Source organism: Phalangium opilio, unplaced genomic scaffold (genome assembly GCF_054372755.1).
Source record: "Phalangium opilio isolate 3A_F unplaced genomic scaffold, DU_Popi_V2 ptg000217l_1, whole genome shotgun sequence".
NCBI lineage: Eukaryota > Metazoa > Arthropoda > Arachnida > Opiliones > Phalangiidae > Phalangium > Phalangium opilio.
Genome location: NW_028324218.1, coordinates 2,023,356 through 2,038,658, shown reverse-complemented (window position 1 = coordinate 2,038,658; position 15,303 = coordinate 2,023,356). Strand labels below are relative to the sequence as shown.

Below are 15,303 nucleotides of genomic sequence, written 5' to 3'. Positions count from 1 at the left end.
GCAACGGTGAAATTGAATGAATTTTATTTGGTGGAACTTTACAAGTTACAAATAAAAAGTAACTATTGGTTTTTTTTGTTTTTAACAAATAAATCATATGAAATTGTTTATTTGTAAATTTGACAACGCCTTTGGGAATAATAATAAAAAAACAATTTAATTATTATTAAAGAATGTTCGGAAAAAAAAACTACATAGTTAACTCCATAATGGCATTAACGATATCATTGTTATTATTCTTGAGGGCTCTCGCTGCTTTAGCTCTTGAAACATTAGCTTGGGACATGACCAAATCAATGTCCTTGCTTTCAACTCCTCCCTCGTCAATATCTTCTTCATCTTCTTCGGATTCTTCCTCAATACGTTGAGAAACAACAGCTTGAACTGGTTCTCCCATTGTAGGTCCCGCAGTTGGAGTTTTGAATTTCTCCGCAGCTGCCATTTGAGCTTGTTGACTAAGATCTTCTATTTTAGCTTCTCCAAAAACAATGTAGGTATCGGAGGCGGGGCTTTTGTACACGTCTGGTTTGTTTATGACGAATAGGATGTTCTTAGATTTACGGATTGTCACTCTGCTGACTCCGGTAACTTGTTTAAGACCTAATTTTGACATCATTTTTCTGGCCTTTTTCTCGCTACGACTTTGTTTAGCCTTGCTGACCAGTTCAGGGGTTTTGCCATCACCTTCCTCTAATTCAGCCCCTGATTCGTCACTTTCTGATTCAGTTCCCGATCCGCTAGCTAAGACGGGAGCCTCATTATCGGTGGTGGTAGTTGTTAGGATCTTCTTTTCATCAAGTTCAGACTTGATGTCAATTTCGGATAATTCAGGCATGTCTGATACGATTGTAAACCTTTATAAAGACACAAATTATACATCCTTTGTTAAATGAGGAAATTATTTCCAAGGTTACGCCTTGAATTTAATAACTATAACTATTCTCGAAGACGTTAGGCCTAAATTTACGATAAACCACGCCGCATTTCGCCAAGGCTTAACGTTTTTATTACCCATTATCAACTTCATCCGTAACTAAACCTTCCATATCCTTTACCAACTAATTAATAAGCTCAAAGCTAACTTAAATTTAAATTGTATCATTAAAAAATTAATATTTACCCAAAAGTTTAACAAAAAAACTCCTTCAAAACAAAGGAATAGGCGAGCGATTGCAATATTCGCTTGTGGGAGAAAAGGGATTAGCCAATCGCCGGATGCGGTAATTTATGACGTCAATTCCGGTCCTTTTTTTTCAACAAGGTGGGAAATAAGCAATAAAATCCGAATTTTTATTTTTGTTACATTTATTTTAATTATGCATGAAATTCACATACAACTTAATAATAAATTTTAAATATATCCGAGTATATTAGAAAAAAATGTAAATGACCATCCGTTGATTATGTCATATCCGGTACAGCGGTACTTGTCAGTTCAAAACTTCAAACGCTATACCGCCAGTACTTCTGTAACCAACTAACTACTAACTTGTAGTAGTTTTTCTTTGAAATTTGTCGACCCTGTGATGAATTAATGAGAAACTAAGTAACTTTTGCGAGGGATCTGATTCGTTTTCGATGATGTAATAGTGAGACTCGCTTTGTGTAAGTTGAATCTTCCACTGGATTAAGAATCTTAAGCATTAGGGAATAGGAACACGTGTTTATAGCTTGGTTAGGGAAGGGGGGGAAGAGGAAAAAGTTGCAACTTCTGAAAAGTAGGCAGTACGAGTCGGAAACAAGTGTTTATAGTGTAATTTCTTTCCCATATAGGCAACGTCATAACCCTCTATCTCTTACCTTAGTGATATCCCCCTCCCCTTCCCTTCCGGGGGCAAATAGTATTCTCTAGTACAAAGTTGCCCCTAACGTAGGGGATACACAGTTCACTCCCCCTCTCAACCGAAATTACTCTATAGACTTCGTTAGAGACCGGTGTGTTTAAACAGGGAATTCCGGTTTGTAAAAGTTTATTTGATGTTTTTACCTGTGCGTTTATTATCGTAGGTGATTATTTCAAATACTTTTGAGGAAAATGTAGCTTTTACACCGAATTTTAAGCGATTTTAATTGATAAAACAAAGTAATTATTATAAACTTAGGAAATGTATGAAATATATTTTCAGTGTCAGCTGTTGGTTTTAGTTCTTTATTTACTTGTACTTAATTGGGTATACCCAAGGCTGCTCTCTGACAATGTATTTATGTAGAAGTGTCACTTTATGCTAATTTACATTAGATTGTTATAATTTCAAAGGCAAAAGGCTGCGTATAGTGAAACTGTTTAGGTTATTTATTCTCCCTCTCTTTTTGCACAAATCAGCTGAATTCTATCGCTTAAAACTTGAGGAAAAGGGGCCTTTTTACAAAAGATAAACTTCTTTTCGACCTTAGACATTGTAGATTATATTACCCCCACAAAAGATTGCACCGAAATTGTGGAATAAATTATTCTTAGAAATTTGTTTTAAACATCTCTATGGGAATTTTATTAATAACTTCGGGTAGTTCCAATGATAATTTATTTCTGATAAACGACAAGATAGAAATAGGATTATATAATTTGTGAATTAATTTGCATAAAAACAATTATAATTATAATTTTGATCTAACACTATCAATAATTGTTTTTAATTATGTAATAAATATATCGGATTTTTCAGTCGAGGGGGTATCCACTACATGAAAAACGTCTACACCAAACTACTGTATAGAATTTAAAATATTCGTAGTGGTTAGCCCCTTAGTTTTATATTACGTAAATATAGAAATATATTATCTGTTGTTGTGATTTATGATATTAATTTTATTTTGTGTTTTGTGTTTATTTGTAGGGGGTCCATTTATAATTGACCATGGAGACTTTTGGGTACGGTCTCGGAGTCCTGGACTACGTCATGATCAGCGTGGTCCTCCTGATTTTCGTGGTCACTGGAATATTCTTTAATCGAAAAGACAGAAATGACGAAACCGTGCGAAATTACCTTCTGGGTAACAAGCTGATGAGTGTCTTGCCCGTTGCCATATCAGTGGTAGCAACTCGGTACAATGCCATTGGTAAGTATTTTATTGTTGTTCATTCAAATCTTGTTATCTCGGGATCTGATTGGTGTAGGACCAAGTTTTTGGGATGGTATTATAGAGGACAGTTAGGGCTATCACATACTCAAGGGATTTTCCAGGAAGTTAAGGTAAACTAGAGTTAAGACGCTTCAAAGTTGGAGTTCACGTCGCGACCCGCTAGAAAATGATGTTGTGTTATTTTATTCAAAGTTGATTATTTCGAGGGCTGATCAATGTAGGACCAAATATTTAGTACCATTCTATAGATAACAGTTAGGGCTATCGCGTACTCGAGGGATTTCCCTGAAAGTGTTGTTAATGTGGAGTTAATAACTTTGCAAAGTCGACCACATTTTTCATACTTTTTTATTATTATTATTTGTGAAGGTATGACAGGCGGTGTTGGTGAAGTTTATACTTACGGTGTTGAATTCACGATTGCCAAGTACGCTTCCGCTTTGGGTAACGTCATGGCCGCTTTCATTATCATCCCAGTTTTTCATGGTATGGACTACGTCAGCATGTACGAGGTAAGTACCCCGTAGGGGATATATTTCATATTTCAACACTTTCCCGCGAGTTTTTGTTGGACAAATAGGCCTATGTCTTAATTGTTTTTGGTTTATCGCTAACTCGGCCTACTTTATCGTTCACCGACACTGCAGTAATTGTTTTGTTTATTGTATTTAATGACACTATATTGTTGTGTCAAAAATCAACCCGTACTTTAATGGTTCTAGTCGAACAATTGTACCTATATAACTATAAGTAATTTAATGACAAAAAGTATGACAGTGTTAATTAGACTATTATGACTGACATCACTTGTATTTGCACACTTTATCTATAAACAAGAAGTGGTATCTAGTTTACTAGGGAGAAGGTATAAGTTGCCTAAGTATTCGCGCACACCATAGTCCTGCAGTCCCCCCTTTCAAAATACAAGGGGGGGGACGTAAAAGGAGGCCGTCGGGCTATTTCGCCTCCTCTCCTCAGTCAGAAAATATGACTAATTTTTCTCTTCATTCGCGTCGCGTTGACGTGCACGAGTTTTCAAGAACCAATGAGATGCTGCTGGTTGTAATTTAGAGGCGGGGGGGGGGGATTAACTCCGGCGGACCTACTACGTTTGGACTGGAGATAAAGAGCTGGAAATGTGGCGGCGCGAATTTATTACACCTTCTCCCTAATAAACTAGATATCACTTCTTGCTATAAGTTAGAAAATGCATTAGAATTTTGCGAATTTTCGTATTTAAATTCAATTATTTTTCTAAAAAAAACAAAACAGTACATGGAAAAACGATTTAGCCGAACTTTAAGGCTGATATTCGCCGCTATTTATTTAATTGGGGAGGTACGTTGATATTAATTATTTTAATGTTAATTAAATTACTATAAGATAATAAGAATCGCGATAAATGCGTGTTATAATTGAACCTCAATTTTTGTACTCAAAAATTGGCGCGTAGACCATCTACATGTCTTTGGTTCTTTATGTTCCCGCCGTTTCACTCAGCACCGTAACGGGCATATCTTTATGGGTGTCCATATTTGGTTCGGGGATCATTTGCATATTTTACTCGACATTGGTGAGATTACAACGGAAGTGAATGAATGAATTATATCCTAAGAAGAAGTATGTACTTCTAGTGATAAAATTCATTAACTTCTATTGGCAATAACTTAGGACTCATGGTCTCGAGTAATGTAAATTAATTTAAATTAGGGTGGGACCAAAGCGGTCATTTGGACTGATGTAATTATAAACCTTAATTACTTAGTTTAATTCTTAATTGATTGACGAAATGTCTTGACAATTTTCAAGGTCATTCAAACCTTGCTTATGATCGGTTGTTTTCTGATGATTATTGTCAAGGGTACTTACGATGTTGGAAGTCCGTCTAAAGTTTGGGATTTGGCTGTTGAGGGGAAGAGAGTCACCACTTACACGTAATGGGGGGTTTTATACGATACCTTATTGGTTACGTCGTAATTAAATGACGTCATAATGTGTAATTAGGCTTTATGAAGAACCGAGTACGCGATATTCCGTTTGGTCACTTATAGTTGATGGACTGGTCATGTCCATCGCGACTTTAGTCACCAAACAAGCGGTGGTACAAAGATTTCTTAGCGTCAAGGATAAGGCAGCGGCTAGAAGGTTCATTCTTAACCCTTTTGTACTTAAGTGCTTACTTACAGTGTACTTGAAATTATAGTGTTACCTTCGTATCAGCTTGGGTAACCGTATTATTCGCCGTACTTGTTGGTGCGGCTGGAGTAGTTGTTTACGCTAATTACTTTAATTGCGATCCAATTACTGATAAAAATACGCCATTGGTTAAGACAGCTGATCAGGTAATTGGCCTTTTAGTTACTTACCTCCGGATGTGTTAGTGTATGTGGTCAGAGGAATTAGGGTTTTAGTGCTAACTTACCATGAGGTCAACTCCTCACTTTTTTCGGCTGTAGATACTTGTATTTTTCGCAAGTACTTCATTGCACTTGATACCAGGGTTACAAGGCTTGGCCATCGCTGGTATTTTTAGTGGTTCCTTAAGTACCATGTCCAGTTTTATCAATTCCTTCGCAGCAATTACTGTTGAGGATTTTATCAAAATAATTAATCCGGGATGGTTAGACACAGATAGAAAAAGTGTCCTCGCCTACAAAATATTAAGTAATTGGACACGTACCTTATTGTTTTTTACCCCAAAACTATACTTACGAAGTTTTTAAACGAACGTAGCCGTTGTCTATGGGTTTATCGCAATTGCACTTGCCTTTGTTTTCCCGCAATTGGGTGGTATAATTAAAATGGCAAGTACTGTAAAAGGCGCAACAGTCGGACCTTTATTCGGGATACTGTTGTTGGGAATGTTGGTCAAAAAGGCCAATAATAAGGTACTTTAATGTCAAATTGGAAATTATTATTAAGTACTTAATGCGAAAATTAATTACCAATTAAGGGGGCGATATTTGGTCTGATATTGGGATTGTCGCTTAACTTATGGATAATAATTGGTTCCGTCGCAATTAAGAAGTCAAATGTTAAGTTACCTGTCTCAACTGATGGTTGCAACGCTACTACGTACCAGGATATGTATTCTTTTACCAATTTCACTTCAGTCGTTAATTCCACAGTGAAACATGATAGGTTTGTTAATGGTTTTATTATCTTTTGCGCAATGGTCAATTCCCCAAGTTGCTTTGTTCAATTTCCGCAACAACCTTTGTCCAGTTTGTAGTCTTTCACTGTTTAATTGCAACGCGAGCTTTGTTCCACCTCGGGTTGTTGTAGAATTCCTATTGGTTTATAGTCCAACTTTGCAAAATTTGTTGCGGTTTCCATTTGCACTTTGTTAATCCCTCAAACGAAGCTTTTCACTCTGTCTGTTGGTTTACGATGTTTTCAAGTTGACCATTTCCCAGTTCCTCGTGGTTGTCTCGGGTTGTCACCTTGCTTTGCATTGCTGGCAACAAACCCATAATAATACTTGCAATAAATGAATACCCAACAACAATTTCCAGATACGATTTTCCATTGTACAACATTTCCTTCATGTGGTTTGGACCATTAGCTGTCGTTTCAACTTTAATACTTGGAATTATAGCTAGCCTCGTTACTGGTAAACATTGTCCCAAGTACTTTAATTAGACGTCCTATCTCATAAGCGTTAATTTTTCCTCATCGCAACAACAAAGGTGGTAACAAAAACGTTGATGAAAGACTTTTGAGTCCCGTTATATGGAAGAGAAGACCAGGGGTAACCAGAACTGATTCGCAACGGTCTTTGGACGTAAGTCATGATGATGACACTGACAGCTAATAGGGCTTGCTAATACCAACAATATTTGCGCATGCGCTTCGGGAATATGGTTTCTTTATTAACAATTGGTGTATTGGTTGGTGTTGATATGGGTTTAAATAGACTCGCACGCTCTGGTTTAATTAGCTAGGGTTCATTAGATAATTAACTTAGTAATTAGTGGAAATTACCAGTTCGCTTTACACGGATATGAACGTTTACCACAATCAACTGGTAGCTTATTGGATGATAAAGACCACGTGTTTTAATTGAAATAAACACGCGGTATGACACTACTTTTATTATACTCTAAAACTGCCGCTTAGTTGCGACAAATGATGGAGTTTAATGGACACGAAGGGTCGATGGCGATGTTGAACAAATGATGATGTCTCGAAGAATCTGATCTCAAATTAACTTTAAACATAGTTAAATGTACCTACTATTTTTGTATTAATTTTAAGTAATAAATTTTGTTTTTCAAAAATTCGTCTATTTTGGATCATACGGTGGCGTCGCCCCCCCCTCCCCCCTGTTTCATAAAAATATAAGGTAGTTCTTAGTTATGACACACACAAAAAAAATAGAACTTAATGATCAAGAACAGAGTGATCGAAAACGTTTCATTTGGTCGATTAATGTTTGCATTTATCGAAAGACGCGCTTCTCCAATAAAATACTCAGTCTGATAGAACTAGTGGGTTAATCAATGGAAATCGCGGTAGAGCAAGAAGTGATATCTAGTTTACTAGGGAGAAGATATAAATTCGTCACATTTCTAGCTTTATCTCCAGTCCAAACGTAGATCCGGAGTTAATCACCGCCGCCTCTAAATTACAACCAGCCAGCATCTCATTGGTTCTTGAAAACTCACGTCAGCGCGACGCGAATGACGAAAATTACAGTCATATTTTCCAACTGAGGAGAAGAGGTGAAATAGCCCGCCCTCCTTTTACGTCCCCTCCCTTGTAATTTGAAAGGGGGACTGGGACTATGGCGCGCGAATGCTTAGGCATCTTATACCTTCTCCCTAATAAACTGGATATCGCTTCTTGGTAGAGTTAGGCTTATCACGTCAACTATTAAAACAAAATTACGGTTTGGCTTTCAATAATACCGGCATTGCAAAAACATTTTTAAGTAGATTTTATTTATTTTAAGACGTTCTGCTTTTTGAACGAACTGTGGTTGAAACTGTTGTAAAACTATAAAAATTTGTTTTTAAAAAGTAAAACTATTAAAATGTGTTTTTAAACTTATAAATAATTAAAAAAATTTAATATATGTTTTTTTTTGGTAAGTTTTCACGGTTAATTTAACGCCCATTTATCAAACTTAAGTGACATTAGATTATTGCCTGTTATTATTATTATTATTATTATCAATCTCTCAAACAAATTATATTCATACGCGTAGAAAAAATAATTTTTTAATGTTGAATTAATTTTCTTAACGTTGCAATTCTAATCATTTTAATTCCATTTTATCAAAATAAAGCGACTTTTAGGTCATTTTGCGCCACTTTCATTCCCCCTAAATCAATGCAAATGCGTTATACCGATAATTTTATACAGATTTTAATTAATTTCATTAAGTTACAATTTTTCTTGAACCATTTAAAAATTCATAAATAAAATAAACAAATAAATAAATAAATAAATAAATTAAATAAACATTTGAACTAAAGAATAATGAAATGAACTTGATACTATAATTAGGTTGATAAATCCGCGTCACGTTCGATTGTAATAACGCGACTGTTTTCGTCTTTACGCAAAAATATCTTCTTCGTCATCCGATTTTGCTTTCGTTTCCAAGTGTTCCAATCGCGTTATTATCGTTTGCAAAGTTTTATCAAGTTGAACTAATTTCTCGTTCACGTTTTTTTCGACATTTTTTATAATTTTAATTACATCATCTAATTTATTCAAAACTGAACTCGGACCAGCAGCAGGGTTTAATTTTGGCGCGTTAGCGCATCGCTCGGCGTAACTTCGTATCGCTTCAACAGCGTCGGTACTTTGGTTTTCGTAAGCCAAAGCTAATGGTGTCTTGCCATTCTTGTTTAAAGCATTTATATCAGCGCCGTTTTGTAACAGCACGCTGATGATATCCTTTTGGTTTTTTGCCGCGGCATAATGTAACGCCGTTTCCTTATTTAAACCACACGTTTCGTTAACTTCGGCTCCATTATGTATTAAAGACATTACAACGACACTGAAACCATTCTTGCTGCAAGCGTAACTTAAGGGAGAGCGGTCGGCCATATTACGAAGGGTCACATTGGCACCATTTTGTATGAGAATAAGCGCCAGTGCCGCATTTCCATTTTGACATGCCAGGTGTAAAGCGGTGCTTCCATCAAGATCCTTAATTAGTAAAGCCATGAAAAAATCACTGAGTTCATTATTGACATAGTGGCTCCGTTTTTGCCCTCTTTCATAGACTGCGTTTATTTCAGCTGTCTTACGTATTAACGAAGTGGCCGCTGAGGTATTTCCCCTTGCAAATGGGTACAGTACGGCATTTACATTAGCGCCTTTTCCAATTAGAGCTAAAGCGATATTCGTAGCATTAATAAAGCAAGCTTGCATTAAAGGCGTTTTTTCATACGCGCCGCCAAATTTGTCTTCTAAATTCACTCCTTCGTTGAGCAACTTTAAAACTTCATCCAAGCATTTATTACAAACGGCGTCGTACAGTCTTCTATCTTTCGCTTGAGCCATCTTTAAAGGAATAGCGACCCTTCTATCTTTCGCTTGAGCCATCTTTAAAGGAATAGCGACCCGATTTAAAAATTATCTCAAATCTAAAGAAAACCTTACTTTTTTGAGAGTTTAAACTCTTCCGATTCCAAAAATATGCTTGATAAATATTTAAATATGAGGGAAAACACAGAAAAAACACTTCGAAAACTTGAAATTTGGGGCAAAAGCAAATTTGCGGAGAAGATATTTGGCGGGTTTTTCTCCTTGCTTACGTCACTCGCGGAAAAGCCAAGCGCGAGTCTACTAATGCCGCGCGAATCTGAATAAAATCATAGAGACTATAAACCCCAAGGAGTGGAAGGAATGCCTCAACTTGTTGCCCCTTTTTCCTGGTACAGGGAGACTTCCGCTAAGCAAAATTAAACGGGCCGGAAGCTCTCATGTACCAATTTAGGAGCAACATCATTATTTGCGCTTGTAGAGCGGGGGACCTGCCACTCCTTGGGGTTTATAGTCTCTATGATAAAATAGGCTTAACGGGGCGCTGAGACACTAACAGGCGTCACGTGAGCGACATCTAGAGTAAAAATTTCTCCTTACTACGTCATCAAACGAAACAAAATTTTAACTAGGCTAGGCCTTTTCCAAACACAATACTTCGATTGCAATTTTATAAATTGCTACGAAACCAAATAAAAAAGTAAATCATAATAATAAACTAGATTTTTCAAGGATTTTTTTCGCATTTTAAGTTTGTGGATGACGAAAATTATGGCACTAACACTTTAAGGCTCATTTGCACGCGTGATTGTAGCTCATAACAACAGGATTTCGCTTTTTCCAGAATATTATTATAGGGAGCTAACAACTGGCTAGGGGGAAGAGATAGTCTGACGTCACGCAGCCCCCCTCTGGTTGGTATTTTTGCTCGTAGAATACTGTTGCCAACCGTTAGGGGGGATGAAACTCCAGTAAGGGATTTGTTATTGTTGAAGGGGGTGGCGCGTCGCCGCACCGAGCACCGATACCAAGGGTATATTGTGCGCCAGTAAGGGATAGAAGGGTGTGACCAATGAGATAGAATATATATATAAACCTAGAGTCACAACGTGGGATCTCGAGATCGACGATTCGCGATACACTTTTTGTCGAGCATGAATCTTTATCAAATACGGGTGGCGCCACCTATTAATCACTTTAAGAACTTTTTTATTACCGTCTGCTGTCAAAATAGTTTTTTAAACGTGTTAAATAAAATAAGCAAGTTAAATAATAAAAACTCTAGTCCTTTTTAATCTAATAAATAGATGAAATAAAAATCATAACGATGTTTCTGATTGAAAATAAGCGAGTAAAAGTTGTAATTAGTTCCGCTAGAGGCTCACAGGTGGCGCTGTCATGTTTTGATAAACTTGCTTGATAAAAACAATGTGTATCGCGGTAAGCCGATTTGAATTGGAACTCTATCTCATTGGGTGTGACGTTTCAGGGTCAGAACTGTTAGCTCCCTATTTTACTTCATTTCTACCCTAAAAAGAGGCGCACTTTTAGCCACTCGTGTTAGGCCAAACACATATTTATAAAATTAGTCTTAGCAAAAGTTTGGAACATTAGGCTTAACGAAAAGTTTGGAACATTAGGCTTAACGAAAATCTGAACAATTTCAACGCGAGTACCAACATGTACTGATTAAAATTAGTCTTCTATTAAAACTAAAAAGAGACACTGAGATGTATATTTTTACATACCTCAATTATTAGCTGTGGTAATTTAAATGGTAACCGAGGCAAAGAAGCTTTTGTTTTTTTCAAACTAAAAATGTAGACCGAACTAAATACGCAAATAGAAATGCTTAAAGCGTTTTTCAATGACTGGAAAGTACGCCGATCAACTTATCTTACCAAAAACCAGACACGTTATGTTGTACCGTTTCCACCAGAAAGTAGTACATGCGCTCGAAAGATTTTTTAGTTTCTTATCTGAACGTCAAACAAAACGAAATGAAGGGCACCATGCATACACGCTCAATAATTTGCCCAAAAAACATGGGGCCCGTTATAAAACGTTATCCAGACTAACATTTGTGCAAAGTTCAAATATAATGCTACAATATTTTTTAGGAAATAGAGCATCATTCGCGGTAAATTTTTTTACAATATTCGCGTAAAAACTCAACATTTATATAGAGTGAGTTTTTATCGCTCAAAATGTTATTCAAACAATCAAAAATATTTCGTATTCGAATAAAACTATTTTTATAGTGTATTTAACGCTTTATACGTTATGTTTGATCAAAAAAATTGTACACGGTCCAAGTGGACTCAACATCAACTTTTTTATCGTGGCAAAATAATATTCAATATTATCAGAAGGGGATAATTGAAGAAGGATGACACTCTGTATCCTCTTAATGCTTTAGTTATGTAACGTCATTCTTCCCAGGCTTCCCCTTTTAGTTTGCTTTCCCGCTCATCAAACTACAAATGGGCATCGCACCGTGCTAGGGTGAATTCAATAGTTGTTTGGCACTAAATCCCCAGCAATCATCCCACAAACCTCGTCTTGACGTGGGACAAAATGCACAAGCGCGCCTTGCCAAATATTTAAACGCTAATAGAGTAATGATGAGGGAACTATTTATCGTGTATGTGATTCGGTTTAGTAACCTTGCTCTAAGTGTTCCGATGTTGGGAAGAGTGACGTTACACTTACCCCGCTTTGTGCAGTACACTTCTCTCGAAGAGAAGTATTATATACTTCTGATATAATTGAATAAATCGTGTGGAATATGATCAATATATTTCTCCAATAAAGTTTTAAATTTTTTTCCAACATATTGAGCCTTCAACATCATGATAGATTTTAGGGAGCTAACATATTATTAACTCATAATAAAACGTACACTTTATACGTTAAAATCAGTATGAAGTTATAATAATGATTTTATTGAAGGGAGGGTGAAGAGGAAAATTAAGTGATTTTTTTATCGATTCTTCTTCTAATTATAAGACCAATCTGCGTAGTGAAACATTCAGGAAATACAGACTCCGAATGATATTAAAATTCAAATTAGTGCTGTTTAGAAGCCAGTAAGTACAGACTAGTGTCCATATAGGATGGACGAAAGACCGGAAGATGGTGGTGTTTAGAAGCCAGTAAGTACAGACTGGTGTCCATGTGGAATGCGCGAAAGACTAGATGATGGCGGTGTTTAGGAGCCAGTATGTACAGACTGGTGTCCATGTGGGATGGACAAATGAACGGAGGATAATGGTGTTAGACATTCAATGGAGTAATAGCCATTGTAAGTGGAATACTATTTTCCAAATTTCCGGGAACTGTAAATGAGGGCCAGAAATTGAGAACACATTTGCTCCGATTTGCCAACTGCGAACGCGGTCCCCTGGGGTGTGTAACAACAGACAGACAGACACACACACGTCGAAATTAGAACCTCTCCGTGACATACGTCACTCGGAGATTAAAGGGGCTGTCTGGACCGTGGGACGATCTTCCTCATAGAGCTTAGCATAGGGGGTGGGTAAAAAAGGAGAGGGGGTCGGACTGAGCCCATGACGTTTTACGTAGGCACTTACGTCACAACTGAGATAGCTCTATTGATAAACCTCACTTTTATCGTTCCGATATTGCAATTTTTCAAGACTTGTTAAATAATTTATCTAGTGACTTTACTGAAGAAATAAATAAATAAATAAATAAATAAAGACATTTTTTTATTTGCTACAATAAATAGTTTATTTAATTTTTAAATACTTAACAATATAATTAACTTGACCATATTAACAATCGGTAATTATTTTTAATTACAATCTTACTTTTTTTAGGTTCTCTATTATTATTATTATTATTATTATTACTTTTAATTTTACTATAATTTTTAATTTCATACCGATTATAACAGTTAATTAGGTTATTAATCTAAATATTTAAGATTCAATTATTTTTAGGATCATATTATAGTTAGTTGATTTACTGTTCTCTTTTATATTTTATTATTTGTTATTAATTTAAGTCAGATTTTTTTTTCTTTTAGTATATTTCTTTTATAGTCATATATTAAAATAAAGATTTTTGAAGCTGCTAATTAACATACTAATGGCAATTATTAATCTTAATTATTGGCACTATTTTTCTTCATCAACCTGTTTTCTTTAAGTTTTTAGGCATCCCCAAATATTTTTATATTATATTATTTTCCTTATTTACGACACTTAATTATCATTAATTAATTAGGTATTATTTAATTTTTTTTAATTAAAATTATAATTAAATTAATTTAAAATACATTACCCTGATTTATTTACACTTAATTTAAATGCAAATTAATTACCTGGCTCGCTTTAGTTGAACTTCTTTTAATTGAAAGACAGTTGTTGTTTTTGGCTCAATTAATAAATTTTTTTAATCAGGCCTGATTAAAATTAATTAGAAATAAATGAAATAATAAATAAATAAATAAATGCAAAAATAAATATTTATTTTAATAACCAAAAATGAATGAATCAAATGATAATTTACAAGAAATAATATGATATTTTTATTATAATAAATAATTTAAAATGACATTTCAGGTTTGGCCCCTCCTTCTTGCTCCTGATTGGGTAAACCATCAGTTCCAACATTAAGCAATGAAAGAACTTGCTTGAATTTTGCGCGTATTTTTTGTAATTTCTCAATCATATCTTGATCATGAACATTTGTAGCTGGAAATTCTTTAGTCATCTCAAGGAGGCTTTTTAATGCGACTAATTTTCTGATAAAACCCCAAATTAATTAAATTGAATTAAATTAATCCAATTTAAATTAATTATATTTAATTTCCCAACCTTTGTTTAGCCGTTTCCTCTCTTTCTAGAACACAAATCCACGCATGCACAAACCCTTGATAGAATCCCAGCTATTTAATTACGTAATTTAACATTTTTTAAATCATCTTAGTCTATTTAATTAGAATTATTTATTTTTTTAAATTTTACTAACTTCGGAGGCAATTTGGGCTCCCCGCTGAAGTCCCAGACCATAACCATCTTTCCAACCTGCTTCTTCACCTAAACTAAAACCTCTCGTAAAGCCAACATGCCGAAACCTGCAAATTTCATTAAATAGCATGCATTTTTTTTCACATGCTATCTACAAAAATGGTGAAAATCATAAATTATAAACTAAAACTGGGTCACAAACTTAAGCCTAATTGACCTAATTACGATGCTTCCCTAATTATCGCGTCTGGCAGGCCAAATAATAACCCTATATTAATATATTACCATATAAACCGCCATTTAATATGCAAATTACCCTTTAAATTACTTTTAAAACCTTTTAATCACTTTTTGACATAGTGCGGGTATCGCTAAGCCTTGGTCAAAATAATACAAATATCCAAGCTAGGCATAATTTAGAGTTATTTCGCGAGGTTTATTATAACGGAAATTAACAAAAGGGTCAATTATAATTAAAAATAACTACATTTAAACAAATTATTCAAATATTCTTACTTATTTTCCGCTAAAAGTATATCGTCGATAATTTCGTTGAAGTCTCTCGCCATTTTGACAATGATTTTGACAATTATCTGGCATAGAGATAGGAACATATATACCTCTAGAGTCACAACGTATATCCCGAGACAGGCCGCACTTTTTAAAACCATGTAAACTTTATCATTCGACACCAGCGCCACTATCGGCGATATTCTTAACT

General features: G+C 35.3%; 4 protein-coding genes across 10 annotated transcripts in view; 1 reads left to right on the top strand and 3 right to left on the bottom strand.

The window, feature by feature from the left end:
* LOC149615546 (sodium-coupled monocarboxylate transporter 1-like) overlaps positions 1–7,363 on the top strand; it is a 29,314-nt gene extending 21,951 nt beyond the window's left edge. The window contains exons 1-16 of one of the 6 annotated variants that reach the window (XM_089856506.1): positions 1,669–1,752; positions 1,920–1,958; positions 2,835–3,057; positions 3,451–3,593; positions 4,354–4,419; positions 4,535–4,654; positions 4,792–4,821; positions 4,891–5,015; positions 5,086–5,226; positions 5,285–5,423; positions 5,538–5,745; positions 5,815–5,969; positions 6,035–6,222; positions 6,597–6,694; positions 6,771–6,865; positions 7,069–7,363. In XM_089856506.1, coding sequence (XP_089712632.1) covers positions 2,856–3,057; positions 3,451–3,593; positions 4,354–4,419; positions 4,535–4,654; positions 4,792–4,821; positions 4,891–5,015; positions 5,086–5,226; positions 5,285–5,423; positions 5,538–5,745; positions 5,815–5,969; positions 6,035–6,222; positions 6,597–6,694; positions 6,771–6,865; positions 7,069–7,143 — 1,785 coding nt within the window. In that variant the 5' untranslated portion in view covers positions 1,669–1,752; positions 1,920–1,958; positions 2,835–2,855 and the 3' untranslated portion in view covers positions 7,144–7,363. Of the gene's footprint in view, positions 1–1,459; positions 1,606–1,668; positions 1,753–1,919; positions 1,959–1,986; positions 2,008–2,632; positions 2,759–2,834; positions 3,058–3,450; positions 3,594–4,353; positions 4,420–4,534; positions 4,655–4,791; positions 4,822–4,890; positions 5,016–5,085; positions 5,227–5,284; positions 5,424–5,537; positions 5,746–5,814; positions 5,970–6,034; positions 6,223–6,596; positions 6,695–6,770; positions 6,866–7,068 lie in introns of those variants that run through there. The other 5 variants (XM_089856507.1, XM_089856509.1, XM_089856510.1 and 2 more) reach the window with 5 other exon arrangements.
* Nacalpha (nascent polypeptide associated complex protein alpha subunit) lies at positions 8–1,252 on the bottom strand. Its single transcript, XM_089856876.1, has 2 exons — positions 1,121–1,252; positions 8–854 (listed from the first exon to the last, which is right to left on the bottom strand). The coding sequence occupies exon 2, from the start codon at positions 833–835 to the stop codon at positions 191–193; it is 645 nt and encodes a 214-aa protein (XP_089713002.1). The 5' UTR covers positions 836–854; positions 1,121–1,252; the 3' UTR covers positions 8–190.
* A 1,762-nt stretch (positions 7,364–9,125) lies between the features above and the next one.
* Positions 9,126–9,726, bottom strand: LOC149615545 (uncharacterized). Its single transcript, XM_089856517.1, has 2 exons — positions 9,345–9,726; positions 9,126–9,243 (listed from the first exon to the last, which is right to left on the bottom strand). The coding sequence occupies exons 1-2, from the start codon at positions 9,640–9,642 to the stop codon at positions 9,236–9,238; spliced, it is 306 nt and encodes a 101-aa protein (XP_089712643.1). The 5' UTR covers positions 9,643–9,726; the 3' UTR covers positions 9,126–9,235.
* A 4,333-nt stretch (positions 9,727–14,059) lies between these two features.
* On the bottom strand, positions 14,060–15,159 carry LOC149615544 (protein LTO1 homolog). Of its 2 annotated transcripts, none has more exons than XM_089857392.1 (4): positions 15,099–15,159; positions 14,584–14,689; positions 14,430–14,500; positions 14,060–14,356 (listed from the first exon to the last, which is right to left on the bottom strand). In XM_089857392.1, the coding sequence occupies exons 1-4, from the start codon at positions 15,149–15,151 to the stop codon at positions 14,158–14,160; spliced, it is 429 nt and encodes a 142-aa protein (XP_089713518.1). In that variant the 5' UTR covers positions 15,152–15,159; the 3' UTR covers positions 14,060–14,157. The 2 variants fall into 2 exon arrangements, with proteins under 2 accessions (XP_089713518.1, XP_089713519.1); XM_089857393.1 differs by having other exon boundaries at positions 14,584–14,656; positions 15,099–15,158.
* Positions 15,160–15,303: the final 144 nt, after the last annotated feature.